The 19,038-nt window shown below is 35.6% G+C and overlaps 1 protein-coding gene across 1 annotated transcript; it reads right to left on the bottom strand.

Moving 5' to 3' along the window:
* Nucleotides 1-1,506: 1,506 nt before the first annotated feature.
* LOC107595973 (protein transport protein Sec24C) lies at nt 1,507-16,306 on the bottom strand. The gene is made up of 21 exons (XM_016286570.1): nt 16,070-16,306; nt 15,548-15,804; nt 15,379-15,452; nt 14,533-14,601; nt 14,296-14,407; nt 12,404-12,531; nt 12,067-12,202; nt 11,878-11,981; nt 10,798-10,910; nt 10,498-10,689; nt 10,318-10,411; nt 10,112-10,210; nt 9,843-10,010; nt 9,217-9,313; nt 8,737-8,885; nt 8,397-8,535; nt 7,100-7,221; nt 5,437-5,616; nt 3,855-4,052; nt 2,116-2,205; nt 1,507-1,909 (listed from the first exon to the last, which is right to left on the bottom strand). The coding sequence occupies exons 2-21, from the start codon at nt 15,780-15,782 to the stop codon at nt 1,769-1,771; spliced, it is 2,640 nt and encodes an 879-aa protein (XP_016142056.1). The 5' UTR covers nt 15,783-15,804; nt 16,070-16,306; the 3' UTR covers nt 1,507-1,768.
* Between the last annotated feature and the right edge of the window lie 2,732 nt (nt 16,307-19,038).

Consider the following 19,038-nt stretch of genomic DNA (forward strand, 5'->3'; position numbering starts at 1 on the left):
TCTTCCCGTCTCGGACTCGGACACGTTTTAAGAATTAAAAATCGTCCTTGATTCAGCGAGCCAGAGCGTCCGGGATAGTCACCTCGATTTTGCGCTCAAAAAAAGCCTGATATGTTTTGAAATGACAGGTTTATGGTTGAGTAGGGTAGCGTGTATGCTGACGGCGAGCGTCCTCACCCCCGCGCTGTGCTCCAATCGCCTGCCTTCAAAATAGACCGCGAGAGCTCTCTGACAGCTGACTCAAGCTCGCCACCTACCGGCGGCATGCAGAACTAGCGTGCGTGGGCGCGCTGCTGGTTTACTCTTATTGTAACTCCAAATAGGGACAAACCATGAGGGGGGCTATTTGTATTTCGATGAGCTCTTACGTAATCGTGATAGCTTAAACCAACATAAAAATAAATAAAGCACCGATGATAGACGAAAATAAAATATTCAATACATGCAAACATCGTGAATTTAACATTTCGAAAATTATTCAATATACTTTTTAAAATTCATTTGAATTTGTACATTTTTCATTGTTTTATACTCTGATTTGTGTAGCACTTTGAGCTCCATTATATGTAAGGCTCTATATACAAATAAATTGTATTATATATTTATTATATACATGATAGGATCATAATGTTGTCTTTTGCATTGACAAGGATTAAATGGAAATGGGGGTATCATTTTGAATGGGTGGTGACTGACATGTTTTTTGTTGGCTTCCACAGACCTTTCACATTGTGTTGTCTTGTGTATGTTGTGCAATCAAGTATAAAAAAAGGTTGTTTTTTTATTTTTACACTGAAATGGTCAGATGCATTAAAAATGCATTTTTTTTTAGCCAATAGTTCCATTATGTTTACATTGCTCATTTGGTTCTCTGTGTGTGTGTGTGTGTGTGTGTGTGTGTATTTTTTCAGCCATTAGATAACGAACTTGGACGCCCACTCGGATATTAAATATTCAGCTCAATGTCAACATCATTAACCCCAATTACACTAATTAGAGTTGGTATGACTCATTAGGAGTGTTTTGGCTCTCTGTGGAGGAGGGGCAGAAATTCACAAGAACATATATTGGAAAGAAGATCAATGCTAAAGAGATTCAGAGCCAGTCACACATTTACAGTTATTTATTCATTTTTGGAGAGAAACGTATCTTCTTCATAAAAAAATTATTAAAACTGTAAAGTGTTAGGTTCACATGCTGATGGCTCATTGAAAAATATTTTTCAATTTATTGTTTTATAATGACATCAAATATTGATGTGTAATGAAACCAAAAAAAAAAAACAATGAATATTTTATTGCTTGAAAAATATGCACACTCTAACTCACCACTGTCAGTTGGGCAAATTCATGAATTCAATTCAGAGTACAATATTCATGACTCAAGAGCAAATGTTAAATCAAACCCATGTCTAGAACCACACACACTCACTCACTTCAAATACAGAATCATTAATCACTGAGTCTTTGATGGGAGTTCAGTATTCAATCATTCTGGGCACTTGAAAATTAAAGGACTAATTTTAGTATTCAGCATTTCTCCTATAATAAGCTGGTCACATCGAATTTGCATTTAGTAAATTTTTCAAATGTAAGTATTTCAGAGGTAAATGTTTGGTAAATACATACAAGACAGAATTCTTATTCCTCATTGATTTTTAGAATGACAGCAATGGCTATAGAGGGAGCAAAAGATAAAATTCAATGAGACTGAACTATCACAAAGGGCTTTACAAATATTCCACAGCCTTGTCAATGAGAAGAGACTGTCACACAGTAAGACGCAATGCATTGACATGAAGATGAAAAAGGAAATCAGCATATGAAGCTCCACCGTTAGGACTCTTGTCCTCCACCAGGAGGCGCTGCAGAGACTCCTCACAGTTGTCACCCTCTTGAACCAGTTTTAGCTGAACAAAAACAAATACACATTGAAACAAATATAAATCAACTATTTACACAATTAAACACATTTTAATGCCACAACTGAGATTGGAAGGAAAAACGGTCAAATCCAATACTTTGGCTTTAGCTGTGCTGATTTTTTGTCGCAAAAAGTTAATCTAGTCAGTTCCTGAATTAAATACTGTGCAAATGAAGGGTGTGAATTATTCACCTGGAGAGTAACAGCTGCTGAGGACTGCAGAGAGCATATGAGAGCTCTGGTGCTGATAGAGAGGGAGTTCTCAAGCACTGGAAGTTTGATCTACAGAGAACATACAACACACATGCTATGTACAAGGCAAAAGTGGAATCAAAGCACTAAAATTCAATGAATGCAATACACAATATGAAGAAAACTAGCTTAAATGGGTACTTCGACATGACATTTCAAGCACTCCTGCAGAGTGACATGGTCATTCCAACTAAAACTGAAGTTACAGGTCTGTGAGGGCCAGAAATCTTGCTTGTTTGTAGGTGACCAAATACTTATTTTCCCGAGGAATTTACCAATTAATTCTTTAAAAATCCTACAATGTGATTTTCTGGATTTTTTTTTCTCATTTTGTCTCTCATAGTTGAGGTATACCTATGATGAAAATTACAGGCCTCTCTCATCTTTTTAAGTGGGAGAACTTGCACAATTGGTGGCTGACTAAATACTTTTTTGCCCCACTGTATGTGTATATATATCTATATATATGTGTGTGTTATTCAGCGAGGACGCATTAAATTGAAAATCAAAAGTGACAGTACAGACATTTATAATGTTACAAAAGGTTTCTATTTCAAATAAATGCTGTTTGTTTGATCTTTCTATTCATCAAAAACCCTAGAAAAAAATGTATCACAGTTTTTCTTCAAAAATATTAAGCAGCACAATTGTTTTCAACATTGATAGTAAAACGTAATGTTTTTTGAGCACCAAATAATCATATTAGAATGACTTCTGAAGGATCATGTGACACTAAGGAGACTGGAGTAATAGTTGGAAATTCAGCTTTGCCATTATAGAAATAAATTACATTTTAAAAATACATCAACATCGAAAACATATTTTAAATTGTAATAATATTTCACAGTCTTACTATATTTTTGATCAAATAAATGCAGACTTGGTGAGCATAAGAGACTGAATCAAATATTATATTTAAAACAGACAATTTAGTTGAATCAGAATCCCAGTAAAAGAGATTCATCTGAAAGGTACATTTATTCTATGACTAATATATAAACATATGAATATATACCATATTTAACTGCCCATATTTTAACTGAAGATGTCATAACAGCATTATGATTTCACTTAATTAGCCTATAGGTTTTAATAAACAGCAAATATGTCTGAAATGTACATCTTACCCATGGAAATACTCAATAATAACCCCATAGATTACAATAAGTATTGAAGAAAATAATGACATTAGTAACAAGTTACTTAAGGCCTTCTGTGCTATTTCTAAGTTTCTATTTAATCTTATCAATTCAAAATAAAAAATATTTTTAATAAAAAATATTTTTTCTCCACAAATCTCAAAATATTAATGTGTCCACAAATCCCTCATTAACAAATAGACACAAAAAACTTTGATATTAAACATAAAACAAAGTCATAGATCACTATTTATAAAACCTCAAAACTCGAGGTGGTGTGGGGGGATCTTACCACATCTTTTCCTATATACAGTTCATGGACACCTTATTTGTCAATTGCCCATTATCTAGTAGTCTATTATGGTAGAAAACAGCTGATTAGATTTGAAAGTTTTCATTTAAAACATGTATCCAACCCTCAGATTCTCCCTTAGATGAACTGCTTCTATGAATTGTTCTCATTTGTCAGTCACTTTAGATAAACTCTGCTAAATTAATAAATGTTAATGTAAATGCCAACTCAATGTGTCCCCGCCTCACCTCTCCAGATGTGAGGTAGGAGAAGGAGTTGGTGTTGAAAAGCTGTAGAAGAGTATGAGGAGGCACACAGCTGCCCACCCAAAGGAGCAATGCCAGTGGGCAGTAGATCAGATACAGATCCCCTGGATCCAGACTAGAGACAGTGCAGCGCACGGCTTCCCCTAATGATGGCATGTTGGCATTATCAGCAGAGACAGACTGCAGGGGTGAGAAGGGTAAACACAGAGACAGAGGCGTCATCATCCCGTCAGGAGAGAAAGTGTCAATAATTTAGGTGGAAGTTTGCTTTAGCCTTAAATGTGACATGGATTTTCCTTGCTCTTTTTTATGTTTGGTGTACAATGCAGACAAACTTTTATGGCTTTCAGTTCCCATTCCAGTTCAACAAGACCATTTATTATAGAGGTCTTTTACACAAAGAGCCTTTAAAGGTAGTTAGTTGCCTGTTTTTATTGGTTTCGGCACTGTGGAAAATGGACAATAATAGAAAATTTGTCTATTTATGACAAATTTTTGGATAAATTTTTTTGTCTTTTCTTGTTTTTTTTTAATTATGAAAAATCTAGCCAATACCAATAAGCTGGTAGTAATGTTCTTGCTATGGTAAATAACCAAGAACTGGCAGATGATAGATAACATTTATACTATTTATACAATTTTGTCTAAATAAATTAGAGATACAACTTTAAAACTAAAATTAATCATTTTAAATGCTGTAAGTGAATTTAGGCATTACAACACTGTAATATACAGTATAAAAAGTGGACATTCATTTTAAGATTTGCTAAAGATTACATTTAATAATGTAAATTAGTGTATATGTAAATTAGTGCAATGTAATAAGTTTACACAGGAATTATATGACAATAAAGAAAATCTAAATCTAAAAATAGACAATGAAATATTCAGTATTGGCTGATATATATCCAATGCTTATCATATATTGATAAATTACAAAATACATTTCTAATATCAGCAGACATTCAATATGATACTAATATAGTGTGCATTCCTAATTATAATTATATTGGTGCCAGAAATCTTGACATAATAAGTAAAAAATAATATGCTACAAATAGAGAGATACAGTAAATGCATTTATTGCTAGAGTCGTGAAGAATGTGGCATCTCTAAATCCTGCCATGTGCATAACAATCCAACAGAGAATTACAAATCCTTACAGACAAGGAAACTGTCTCATTTCAGTGACTAATTTGGATGAACAGAATGTTCTAGATGTCTGTCTCTCACCAGAGGCAGAATAAGTGGGTAGAACTGGGAAGCAGCGCTCCGCGTGTCCATGGAGACAATGAGGCTACGCAGTCGTAGACGTTGATGTACAGAGCTCCGCTGCCCAGGCAGCAGCACTTCACTTTTGCGCAGACTGTTAACGTAGACAGGTACGACTTTCAGAAACTGAGGCAACACCAGCTGAAAGAAAGAAAGACACACACACAGAGAAAGAGAGCGAGAGAGAGAGGAGAATACCAACAGAGAATTACAAATCCTTACAGACAAGGAAACTGTCTCATTTCAGTGACTAATTTGGATGAACAGAATGTTCTAGATGTCTGTCTCTCACCAGAGGCAGAATAAGTGGGTAGAACTGGGAAGCAGCGCTCCGCGTGTCCATGGAGACAATGAGGCTACGCAGTCGTAGACGTTGATGTACAGAGCTCCGCTGCCCAGGCAGGAGCACTTCACTTTTGCGCAGACTGTTAACGTAGACAGGTACGACTTTCAGAAACTGAGGCAACACCAGCTGAAAGAAAGAAAGACACACACAGAGAAAGAGAGCGAGAGAGAGAGGAGAATGACATTCAAGACTCTATTATCCAAATGAAATAGGATTCACTTAGAATGGCTTCTCAATATTATTATCTGTGTCTGCATCATTAATGTGGCTAATGAATGGTAAAATTAATTCAGATTGGGGTAACAGTATATTAGACTATCTATTATCTCCTAAAAATACTTCCCCCCCTAATTACGCAATTCACTAATAACTGTCTAGGGCTTTTACACAAATAAGGCAATGTGACAAAAAGGTGACTATTTATTTAAGCAATTAAAAATTAATTGGCCTGAAAACTTATTTTTTTAATTGGTATCACCCATCATGGTTAAATATTTGACTAAAATTACTGCTTAATCTGAAACTGTATGAAAAATCTCTAGAGTATCTGAACATTCAAAAGTGTGTGCTGGTCTTGTAACTTACGAAACCTATGAAAGATCCTCATTAAAGAGAGAGTAATATATGAAGTAGGGATGCACAATATTATCTGACCAATATCGGAATCGACCGATAATGGCTTTAAATGTAAATATCGGCATCGGCCTGATATGAAAATTATGCCGATATGTCTTGCCGATCAGAGGAGTATATTAACTCACATGTGCTCAGGGTGTGCTAGCGATTAGATCACGTCAGCAGTGTGGCTCATTCTTGAAGCAAAGTTTTGCCTGAATGGTGATTGGATTCACTGTTTTAATTGCTGCATTTAAAGTGAGAATGCACTTACAGAATGACACGTTCAGGTGTATTATAGAGTAAACGGTAATAGCACGTGCAGCGGCAGCCTCCCCCGGGTCCTAATGCCCGTTCAGTAAGGAGTTTTAATTCCGTAGGGGGTGCTGTTGGCCTACTTCTAATAAAATGAAAGCAAAATACACAAATAATATTTAGATAATTTTGTTTCTGATTAAATAAAGCAGTAATTGATGCCATAAAATCATGAGTATGTTTTGATTTAAAGGTCAGAAGCTATGGCTTGCATGAACAAAACAAAAACTAAAATCACAAACATGAAACTTAAATTAAATAATTGTATATATACTGATTTATTCATTAATGTGTAATATGTTATATTTTTTAAACAAATTATGAGCTCTAAAAGATTTTCTGAATTTTTACAACTCTTTTGTTCTAGACCATTTACAAATGTTAAATCATAAAATTAAATGTTAAGGTTACCACTGCATCTTTCCGGGGGGAAAAAATGCAGTGATTAATACATAGTTTATTTATAGTTATTTTAAAATCTTCAATGTACTGTCATTATAAAATAACTTTATTATTGTTTAATTCTAACAAATAAGTTCTTGTTAAAAACTGACCAAAATTAAAAATAATTATACATCCGTATCGGCATCAGCTATCGGCCAAAATGAGTTGAAAATTATCGGCATATTGGATATCGGCAAAAATCCAATATCGTGCATCCCTAGTATGAAGAACTAACCTGTCCTGGGGACACAGAGGCAGTGCAGCTGTGTTTCCTGAAGCAAGCCAACATCTCAGTAACCTCTGTCTGTAACTCCTCACGCAGGGACTGCAGCGGACTCTCCAGTGCTAATGAATACACTGACTCACACACACAAAATAAAGTTATAAATATTAGAATGTCAAAATAACAAAACTGAAGTAAAAGCAGGAAGACTGAGCTCAGTGCAATAAAAACAACTGATTATGAACTGTTAATTATGATAAGTGATTATATAAGCAAATTCCTGTTAAGTATTATTATATTTATATTACATATTATTTGCACACTACCGTTCAAAATTTGGGGTCGGTAAGATTTTTGAAAGAAGGATTTATGTTAACCAAGGCCATATCCATTTGGCCATCCAATAGAGTTGCTTAAAGGTGACATATCATGAAAATCTGACTTTTCCAGGTTTTAAGTGCTATAATCAGGTCCCTGGTGCATCTACCAACCAAGGAAACATGAAAAAGATTAACCCAATCGCTTTGTTTTGGTAAGCCTTTTCCTCCAAGCGTCTGAGAAAACCAGCGAGTCTGATTTCGCTCCCTTGGTAACGTGGCAAAGGGATCTCATTATAATATTACCGCCCCTTAATCTGTACGTTTCCACCCATGGCACCGTCATTTTGATTTCGCAAGTGACAACGTTTCGCATGTGTGCGCTCAGAAAACCTTATATCTGAAGTTTAAACTCATATGGTTTAAAACGCATGATTTCAGCGGGATAAACATGATAATCAGAACCAAAATAGATGTTTTTAGCAGATACGAGCTGTAAAGGTGCAGCTCTATTCTGGAAAAGGGGGCGGGGAGCAGCAGCTCATTTGCATTTAAAGACACAAGCCCGAAAAACAGCTTGTTTCTTCCACTATATAATACATGATCTGTGGAGTATTTTGAGCTGAAACTTCATAGACACATTCTGGGGACACCAGAGACTTATATTACATATTGTAAAAAGGGGCATAATATGACACCTTTAATATTTTTGTGACTTTTTTTTTTGATGAATACAAAGCAACAGCATTTATTAGAACCTAATAAATAAACCTTTGAAACATTATAAATGTCTTTGCTTTTAAACAACTGAATGCATCCTTGCTGAATAAAAGTATTATTTCTCTAAAAAAAACCTGACCCCCACACTTTTGAACAGAAGTGTATATATTATATTTGATTAAAAAAGCAAATATGGTAAAATTTGATTTCATATTGATTTTAAGGCAGAATGATCGTATTACTGTATGCAACTGCAAACACTGTTTTTATACTTTTCTTGCAGTAGAATGTGAGGAGCGTCTCGGCCTGGCTGCTTCTAAAGGTGTCTTGCAGCTGACGGGAAGTGGACAGAATAACGGTGTGTATCCGTGTCCTGTTCTCTCCAGAAGAGTTACTATATGATAGCACAAACTACACCAGCAGATGAGAAGGGAATCAAACAAATGAATAATAACAAATATATTAAATAATAAACAACAGATCAAATTATTTATCATGTCCATTATTCTCAGATAAGTGTAATTTATTAAATAAAATGTGATACTAACTATGATTTAATATGATAATTTATGATTATATATCATACATTCAATGACATCCCATCAATACTACCTGTATGGCTACACCCCTCGTTTCATCCAAAGACTTGTTGTGAGTGAACTCAAATGCCAGAGCTGTGCGCCAATCAAGCGCTGCCATGGCAACACAGCAGGAGTCAGGATCGGCGATGAAGGAGCCATAGCAACCAGATAAGCGCATCTCTGCAGAAACACAGCGATTGAGCTGTTAATATATCCAGCAGCTATTTACAAATAACATCTGGTATTCACACATTGAATTCAAGTTACGAACAAGGGACTATCCATTCTAGTACTCAAATGATTGGATATTTGGCAAATCGTCATGTTTTATTTAGACTATGACCCATATATGTATGCTCTGTGTCTAATCTAAAAAAGAAAGCATCATACAAAAACATTTATTGAAAGCTAAACTACAGTCTTCACATTTACATTTGGTTCTTTTCAGTCTCAGTTCCTCCCCATTTTAGAATCTGGGTTTCTAGATTCTTTTAGATGCCCCTTTGATTACCTTTACTGACAAAAACTCTGAGTTGAACTTTGAAGGCCATCTGCATGTTCACACATCTGCTCAGATCAGCTCGGAAGCGTTCCTGTTCCATCTCTGACTGCGAAAGAAAAATACACAGAAAGACACAGTATGAAATGACACAACTTCATTAAATATGGTTGTCACTCCTCTTCTGAGTGCTCAATCCAGTTCTCTTCACACAGAGGGAAGTGGACAGAATAACGGTTTTGTTTATGAAGAAAAAGAAAAAGAAAAAGAAAGAAAGAAAAAAAGAATTTTTCATCCATTACTACAGTGCTCTAATTGCAGGAGCGGTCCTCTCAAAGCAGCACTGGATAAAGTGGCTTGCTCAGGGCGACTATGATGATAGAGCAGGAAGGCGAACTTTGTAACACTTCCAGTTAATAAGATGTCTACAAAAACCTTGTATTAGCAGCAGAGACTTTTAACAAGTACCAACCATTATGACATTCCAGGCTAATTCTCAAAGCAGTCATAGGGTTGTTTTGAAATGTCAAATCTGTACAGCAGTTTTAGAGTAACTGGGCTCTAAGGTTTTCTTCGTCTGACATAATAGGACATGAGGGTGTACCTGATGTCGACTGAGTGCAGATGACATTTATTACCTGTAGACTGTTATAGCAGATGACACCACCCCCTGTGAGAAAGGGGATGTGCCCTGGCCAAGCCCCGCCTACTTCTTGATGGGAGAACACGAAGATGTGCACACTGCAGCCTTGACTGACACACTCTTTAGCCAATGAGATCGAGGAATCTGGTCCTTGGAAGATGGACTAATATGAAACCAAGAGGAAGCAGATAAATAAAGCACTTTTATATAATCCTCAAAACTAACTTTATGGCTAATATTGTGGAAAAAATGCATGCTCTTCACTTTGCTAGAGCTGAAGAAACCAGAGGAGTTTTTCTGATTTGTGCCTTCAGAAACAGGTGAGGAATGGAAGATCAATAATTTGCCTGGAGATGCTGCAGCCTATTGAAAAGAGACGTAAGAGATTTATAAATCAACATTTGCAGCACAGACACTGAATTTTTCAGCAAGGGCATGTGCGTGTTTAATACTCATATTAAGGCTCTTGCCTGAAGAATCTTCAGTCCTGCAGAAACAGGAAGCTCTTGTGAGCTGGATCTATCTTCCGATTCAGGGTTGAAAAGTGAAATTTCCTGTAGAACTCTGTCCAAGAAGAAAGAACTATTGTTAACCTTTTGCCTCTTGCTTTAACGATAATTAAATTAGTAGAACAAATGCCATGTCAAAACCTTTCAAGTATGTGTCTGCAGTCTTTCAGTGGCACCAGAAGGCCCTCCCCCACAGGAAGTTCCAACTCTTCACAGTCAGTGATGACCATCATGTGGGGGCGGGACAGAGCTGGACTCAGGTTATACAGATGGATACGGCTGTCATAGGTCATCAAACCCACTCGAAGCTCTGATCGGACAGTTTCTTCGGGCCTAAAACAATGACACAACATTCACAAGCCATTTTACTTCCAGAATTGATTTTAAACATCAGGAATGGTGGACATGATTGTGAAAATTCTAAATGTTAACATCCCTTACCCATTTAAAGCTTGCAATTGAGAACAAATCTGCTTACAAATGTGGTCTGGCTGCCCCGTTCTAACCGCACTGGCAGAAACATCTATCGCCAGCAGCAACACAGCAGCTTTACCCTGTTTAGAAGATCATAGTGTAAGTGAAAATGATAAACAACAACAACAACAAAAACTCTGTCAGGACTATTCAACAAATTAAATAAAACTGACATCAATATAAAAAGCAGACTATTGTATGTACATTAACGTTCAAAAGTTTGGGGTCGGTAAGTTATTTTAAAAATGTTTTTCAATAAGTCTCTTACGCTCACACAGACTGCACTTATTTCATTAAGAATTTTAAAATAACTGCTTTCTCTTTTAATATATTTTAAAATGAAATTATTCCTGTGATAGCAAAGCTGAATTTTCAGCGGCCATTACTCCAGTCTTCAGTGTCACATGATCTTTCAGAAATCATTCTAATATGCTGATTTGGTGCTCAAGAAACATTTATTATTATTATCAATATTGAAAACAGTTGTGCTGCTTAATATTTTTGTGGTAACCTTGATATTTTCTTTTCCAGATTATTTTGTGAATTCAAAATTCAAAACAACAACAATTATTTGAAATAGAAAATTGTAACATTATTCTAAATGTTTTTACTATCACTTTTCAATTGAATGTGTCCTTGCCATATAAATCTATAAATTTTTTTCATTAAGTGCATCCATATATATATATATATATATATATATATATTTGAAATAGAAATGAAATAGAAATTGTAACATTATTCTAAATGTTTTTACTATCACTTTTCAATTGAATGTGTCCTTGCCATATAAATCTATAAATTTTTTTCATTAAGTGCATCCATATATATATATATATATATATATATATATATATATATTAGTAAGATATATATATATCTTACTAACCTTAAACTTTTGAATGGTAGTGTATATTTTAAAATAAAAACGATGATCATGAAAATTTATGAAAATGATCATGCTTTGAACTAGCTGTTTGTATTACAACACATAGTATAAAACAAGAGAAAAAATAAAGTTCTAAACAAATCCACGCCATTCCTGACCAACTGTTTTTGCAGGATCTCATATGAGCCAAGACTGAGCTCAGGTTTTTTTCCGCAGTCGACGCGGCGACCCTGATTAGTGGGCTGATAGGACTGCCATGGCACTATCAGAAAAATACATGTTTGAGCAAAGATGGGGGCAGATATGTGCAAAAATTTAAAAAAGACTGTAGGCCAAACAAGACGTACCTTCTGTGAGTTTGTCGCAGAAAGGACAGTAGAATCTTTGCCCGCAGTCCTGCCAGCTCATAGCAGGGCTCATGAAGGCCCCGCAGTGTGCACAGCCTTTAACACAATCTCCCGCCTCACAAACTGGCACATCACGCTGTGGAAAACATTCACACAACATGTTTATAAGAGTATTTCATCTTTAAAATAATCAGGTCACAGTAAAACACTGAGGAGTATGTGAAGGTGATTGAGATTTCTACAAAACACCCACACAATTCGACACAAAAAAGACAAATAAAAGTGACATTTTCCTCAGGATATCTTATTCATTCTGAACACCCCTTTTCATTCATACTTCTCCTTTCTCGGGCCTGGCCAGCGGACACACGATCGCACCCAGCGGGAGATGAGTTTTCTGAGCTGACTGAGCCTCCACAGGGAAGCTATAGGACGTGCAGCGGATAAAACGAGCTGTGGCATTACCTGTGAAGCACAGCGAACAACAAAAGCCTTATACTATATTGTGTTGTACAATATTATAATCTCATTTTAACTTATAACAACTAGGGATGCACCGATACTGATACTGGTATTGGGACCAATGCTGCGCTCCTGTACTCATACTCATTAAAATACTCCGATACCAAAAGCCGATACCACACAGTGTGTGAACAATGCTGTGTCCAGACAAGGAAACACAGACAACAGAACAACAGAGAGCAGAATGGAGTTATTAGATATTAATCTAATGTTAATCATTCAATATGTGGAAGTCGTGGCCTAATGGTTAGTGAGTTGGACTTGTAACCCAAAGGTTGTGGGTTCGAGTCTCGTACCGGCAGGGATTGTAGGGGGGGGCAGGGAATGTGCAGTGCTCTCTTCCATCTTTAATACCATGACTGAGGTGCCCTTGAGAAAGGCACCGAACCCCCAACTGCTCCCTGGGTGCTGCAGCATAAATGGCTGCCCACTGCTCTGGGTGTGTTCACTGCTGTGTGTGCACTTTGGATGGGTTAAATGCAGAGCACTAATTCCAAGTATGGGTCACCATACTTGGCCACATTTCTTCACATACTTTTCACTTTCAATTAACTGGAGAAAATATCCATGCTTCATATTCTTTTGGTTTCTGTACCCAATATTTTTTTAAATTGCAAAAGCTATGAAAACACAGGTAACACAGGTATTGGCAAATTAAATATATATATATATATACATTTTTTTTTTGAGAAATAAAGAAATAGTATTAGAAAAAATAAATGTTTTTAAAGGGCCAAACTGCACTAAACATTTTAAATTTAAAAGGGTAATTCACTGCTGGCTTTTAATAAAACTTGGCTGCAGAAAGTATGCAGTAGAAAAGCATATTTCTTCTTTAAATTGCTACATGACTAGAGAAAACAGAGGAAAAAAGCTGTGATGTTTCCTTTTGCCAAAAAAGGTAGGGAAACTTCAACCCCCATAATGCACTGGGCTCGATCCGACTGTTCATGGACAGGGACACAAAAATTCAAAAGTAAGATCTGTAGTTTTATATTTTATGTCATCCAGTGGATTTTGCTGACAAATAAATAAAGACCTTTGTACACATTGTTCATTTACATATATTACTGACATTGTAACAGTACAAAGCTGATTTAAAAAAATCTGTTTTTATTAATATTATAAATAAAAATATTTTAAAGTAAAAGCATTTAGTTCTGTTTGCCTCATACAAATTCTATTTTTCTAATACTACTTAATTTCTTTCTCAATAAATAAATAAATGATTAATTTTTAATGTCCAATAATAATAATAATAATTATTAACTAAATAATAATTATTCAATAACTCAATAACTGATAAATAATATTTTTTTTTCCAAAAAAGGATTTAATAATAAGAATGTATCACATTTTTACTTTAATAAAAGCCTGATTAAAAAAATATCAGTGAAGCTGTAATGTCTGTCCTAGTGTCAGCATGACTCCACCATTAATGTGCTGCTGAATTTATGAGACTGAAAAACAGCAGCTGTGTTTGAGATTATCATGATGTCTGATTATAAGAACAACAGCTGTCAATATTTCATTACCTTTTGTGCCTGGCTCCATTATTGTCTGAAAGTTAGTTAAAGTCAAAATAATTTCAACAAAAGTACAACAAAAGCTGTTGTGATACAAAAAGCAGGTGCATCACATTTATTTTTCATGTGAATCTATGAAGTCAAAAGATAATATGGCTAAACTGGGCAGCAGTGACAGTACCTCTGTCCTCCAGGGTGCATTGTGTTGATGAGAGAGGAGGAACTGAAGATTTGGATTCTGAAACAAACACTTTCCCCTCCCACTGGATCCTGTTCTCTTTAATCACATGGACCTGAACGTTTTGGAGACAGAGGACACATACACTGAGACAAAACAACACAGCCATACACAACAGTGCAACCAAACCTGAGCTGTCTTGTAGGAAACATTACAGAATAAGAGGGCGAGCTGATTTACCACACTGGGCAGAAACTGAGGATCCAGGCCATACCGAGACTCTGTCTTGGAATTTGACACTGGACTTGTCTGACAAAAGAGAGGAAAAGAAAGTGATCCTTCAGTAAATTCAATACAGATCATGTTGGCCTCATGCTTCTATAATAGACAAGACTGAGACAGTTAAAACAGACTGCAAATGTAACACTACATTTCCATCACATTCAAGCTTTCCATCAATCACATACAAGCCATAATGATGACACATATTCAGCACTTACTCATTAAAGTTCTCGCTGTTGGGGAAAAAGAAGTGTGATTGTAACAACTTTTTAATTTAGGTATTTTTTAATTTCCAGAACTTTTCCTATGCTATCTTATGTCGTGATGCCTTGAATAGTTTTTTTTCATTCCAATTTTGTTATTTTTTATTTAATCACTAAATTAGTGATAAAAGTTTATGCTTACACTGTCACTGGTAGAAACAATACAATACTTTACATATTTTTTTCACTTGTATTTTAAAATATATTTTATTGTATTTTACCATAAAAAAATATTTAATCCATTTTTTTTTAGATTACAATGTAGACTTACAGTGAGAATTTTTTTATGTAAATGCACATTAATCTGGGACAGCTAAATGATTTAATACCAGATAAAGGTGAAAAACATTCAAGAATAATATAATATATATAAAATTGTATGAGATAAATTATAGGATAAAGCATAGAGTTTAGGATTTTAATAAGATTGAAAAAGGAAAATGTACCTTGAAATAAACAAACAAAAAAATTATTATAAATAAATTAAATAATTTAAAAAAAGCACAATATCCCCCGATCTCCCCTACATTGTCACTCTCACTGGTAATGAGTAGTTTCTCTGTGGCACTCCTTGAGTCGTCATATTTGTGATCTCAGGAACAGGCTTTAACACATCTGCGACAAGAGAGGTTAAAAATTTTTGTCATTTTCTTCCATCAGACAGCGAAATTCTCCATAGATTGTGATGTTCTAAGATTTATTATGCTTACCCTGGTAGCTTTGCTGTGAGGGGTCCCAATACAGTGAATGAGGCCGATGACCTGCTGAGGTTCCTGTCATGTGGGTCATCAGGGTCACACTCTGCTGATCTGTGTTCAGGTTTGGGTAGTGATAAGAAGGAGGTGCACAGCTGGGAGGAGGCATGGTTGGGGTCCTGGGGCTCTGTCCGGCCCATGGCTGAGGTGGTGGATGTGTATAGCTCTGGTTTACCGCCGGGACATCCATTCTATTGACCAAGTCAATCTACCTTTAAAATCAAAGACAACATTACAGAGCAAAGTCATTCTGTTTCATAATCGATTGAGCCCTAAAAACCAGTATGTAAACTGTAGCCTTTCTGGCATGATGTAACAGCAATTTCTATAAAAAGCTTGTTTATACACATAAAGAGATATATAAAAATTCGGTCTATTTACATATCAGCCATACTGTCAAACAGTGATCAGCTGACCGTCCGTCTCGTCAAGCACTATGTATTTGATTGCACGGTACAGAGAAAATGATTTTTTTACCATGCGATGCGTCATGTTAGAAGATTTCAGCACGAGTCGCCCTGAAATAGAGAGAGATAGCTGCTGTTCGTACGGAACTACGGGTACTGATGCAGAAGCCGGTCGCCTGGGTTACCGTCAGCTCGCATCATTATGTGTCAGTCTTCAGCTCCGTCACTGCTCAGATGCTAGAAATCTCAAAAGGCATAGAAACGTAATAAACATGCAATTTCAATATTGTAGAAGGCCTTCTGTCTGCCGTACTAAAAGCACCGTTTTCAAAGTGTGTACTGTGCGCACAGTGTGCAAGTCTCAGCAAAATTATAGTTGCAATATCGCTATTATGGCCTCAAGGTGGCAGAACTGCGTCACCAAACGCCCTAAACGGACCAGTTACGAATAAGGACTCAAAATCAGTGTTGCCAGATTGGGCGCTGTTTTGAATTTGATTGTGCGGGGAAAAATTGGCTTGGGCGGGTGGACAAAATTTGGGCTGGTTTGGGGTCAGTTTGGCGGGTTTCAAACATATACATTGCATGGGCTACTTGTTTAACAAACAAGCCCATGTATGCATGTACTGCATCCAGTGTTGCCAACTTAGCAATTTTGACTACCCTAGCAACTTTTTCTTCCTAAAGCACTTAGCAACAAATGTAGCTATTTTTACATTTGATTTGGCTACTTTTAGCAACTTTTGATAAGTGGCTCAAACAATAAAAAGGCACACATTTTCCATCTAAATTTTCCCAAAAAGAGGAAACCAAAGATGCGTAGCAGTACACACATCACGTGAATTAAGTTACTGCTATTTGCAATTGTTCAATTTGATAATAATAATTGAATAATTGTTCATTTATGATACACCTCGTTAGTAGCTTGTACCTGTGATTGTTGATCAGTTAGTACACTGTAAGAAAAATATCTAGAAAAATGGAAAAGGTACTAGTAATTTTCCAGGACATTATCCGTTATCCATCATCGGTTGTAACCCGAAACACAAAATACAACGCGTAATTTAAAATGCAGGTAAAAACCTGTGAATTATTTTCTTAGAGTGTAGCATACTGACTACTAATACACTGCTTAAAACAACAATTGTTCAGAATGTGTAGTTTTACTAGTTTACCACACAATTTTGCGTCGTGATTACGTAATGACGTCATCACGCAATGATATCACAACGTCATTTAGCAACTTTTGAATTCACGGTGTGCAACGGGGTTTGAGATGCGTTTTCTCTTGTTTGGTGGGTGTGTCAAACATGTCAGCCCAATCAGCAGCAATATGCATGTAAAAATTAAAGAGACAGTACGCACAATGTAATTAACATCCAAATAAATTCACAAGAGCAAGTATATTGTTTGCACATGTTTATTTACATTAAAGGCAAAATAACTGAAATAATAAGGGCACAAGTATAGATCTGGAACTTTTTTAAGTCTGTCTAAATATAATTTAGTAATTGCAATGTCTTCTGGTCCATATGCTTTCATTAGGAAGGTGTGCTAAATACTGATTAGTGTAACATAAAAATACTATACATATTTATATATTTTGCTATTGTATTATGGAGTGACACTTTCATAAACTTTTCTATACCTCTCTGATTATATAATGGTAAATATTACAATATCATAGCACAACAACAGCGATTAGCAACAATGACAGGCCTAATACTCACAATAAAAATAATACGGTCATATAGATCATAACAGTCTTGGAGGTAAGAAGTGGATTATCCTTCACCTGAAATGTTTGTCTTTTCATCCTGAAATGCGAGGCAAATGTTGGATCACAATAATTAGGAACCACAGTTTCCACAAATCCCTTCATTTGATTGGGATATTCTCCTTTATTCTGGAGGGCAAGGGCAGTATTAAACACGTATTTATACCGATTTCATCAGGCTCCGAAAATTCTTCAAAAAGAACACAAAGAATGGCCTTCTCAGCTGACATAGTTGCAACTCTTGCGTCATCAGAACAGGGTGTTCAACGCACCATTGTTTCCGTTTAAAAAACGTTTTGCACCGTTTGTGTCGGGGCTGAACGCAGCCCTGTTATTATACAGTCTATGGTGTTACCTCACAAGTTCTTTGTTACAAACAAGATAAAAGAAAACTGTTTCAAAATATTTCATAAATTCTATCCTGTTAAACATTTTCTCAGTAAGTTTAAGAAGGATATTGATGTTAACTGCTCTTTTTGCTCTTTGCACTTGGAAACTGTAGCCCACATCTTCTGGCACTGTAGTTATGGTATGATGTCTCTCAGGGTGTTCAACGCACCATTGTTTCCGTTTAAAAAACGTTTTGCACCGTTTGTGTCGGGGCTGAACGCAGCCCTGTTATTATACAGTCTATGGTGTTACCTCACAAGTTCTTTGTTACAAACAAGATAAAAGAAAACTGTTTCAAAATATTTCATAAATTCTATCCTGTTAAACATTTTCTCAGTAAGTTTAAGAAGGATATTGATGTTAACTGCTCTTTTTGCTCTTTGCACTTGGAAACTGTAGCCCACATCTTCTGGCACTGTAGTTATGGTATGATGTCTCTCTGTTTATCAAAGAAAAGGTACTCTTTCATTTTAATTTGCATTTCGAAAATGTAGTTTTTGGATATTTTAATTATGATAATGTAAATAACGAAGTTTTTGTTATTAATCTATTTATTTTGTTGGTTAAGTTTCACATTCATAAGTGTAAATTTTCTAACAAAAAACCCTGTATTACAGTGTTTTTTAAAGAGTTGGAAAATTACTTGCGTACTATTCAACATAGTACTAATAGAAAGGCAATTAAAACTGTCAGTTTGTGTTCTATCTTCAAAATCGTTGAGTAATGTAAAGGTCATGCATGTCTCTGATTGTATATATATATATATATTTTTTTTTATTTTATTTTTTTAATTTTTTTTTTATTCTTTGTTACCCTGGCTTTGTATTGTTTTGTATATGTCGTTTAAAGCAGAATTTAAAAAAATACAGTCT

This window comes from Sinocyclocheilus grahami, unplaced genomic scaffold (genome assembly GCF_001515645.1).
Source record: "Sinocyclocheilus grahami isolate Dianchi unplaced genomic scaffold, SAMN03320097.WGS_v1.1 scaffold211.1, whole genome shotgun sequence".
NCBI lineage: Eukaryota > Metazoa > Chordata > Actinopteri > Cypriniformes > Cyprinidae > Sinocyclocheilus > Sinocyclocheilus grahami.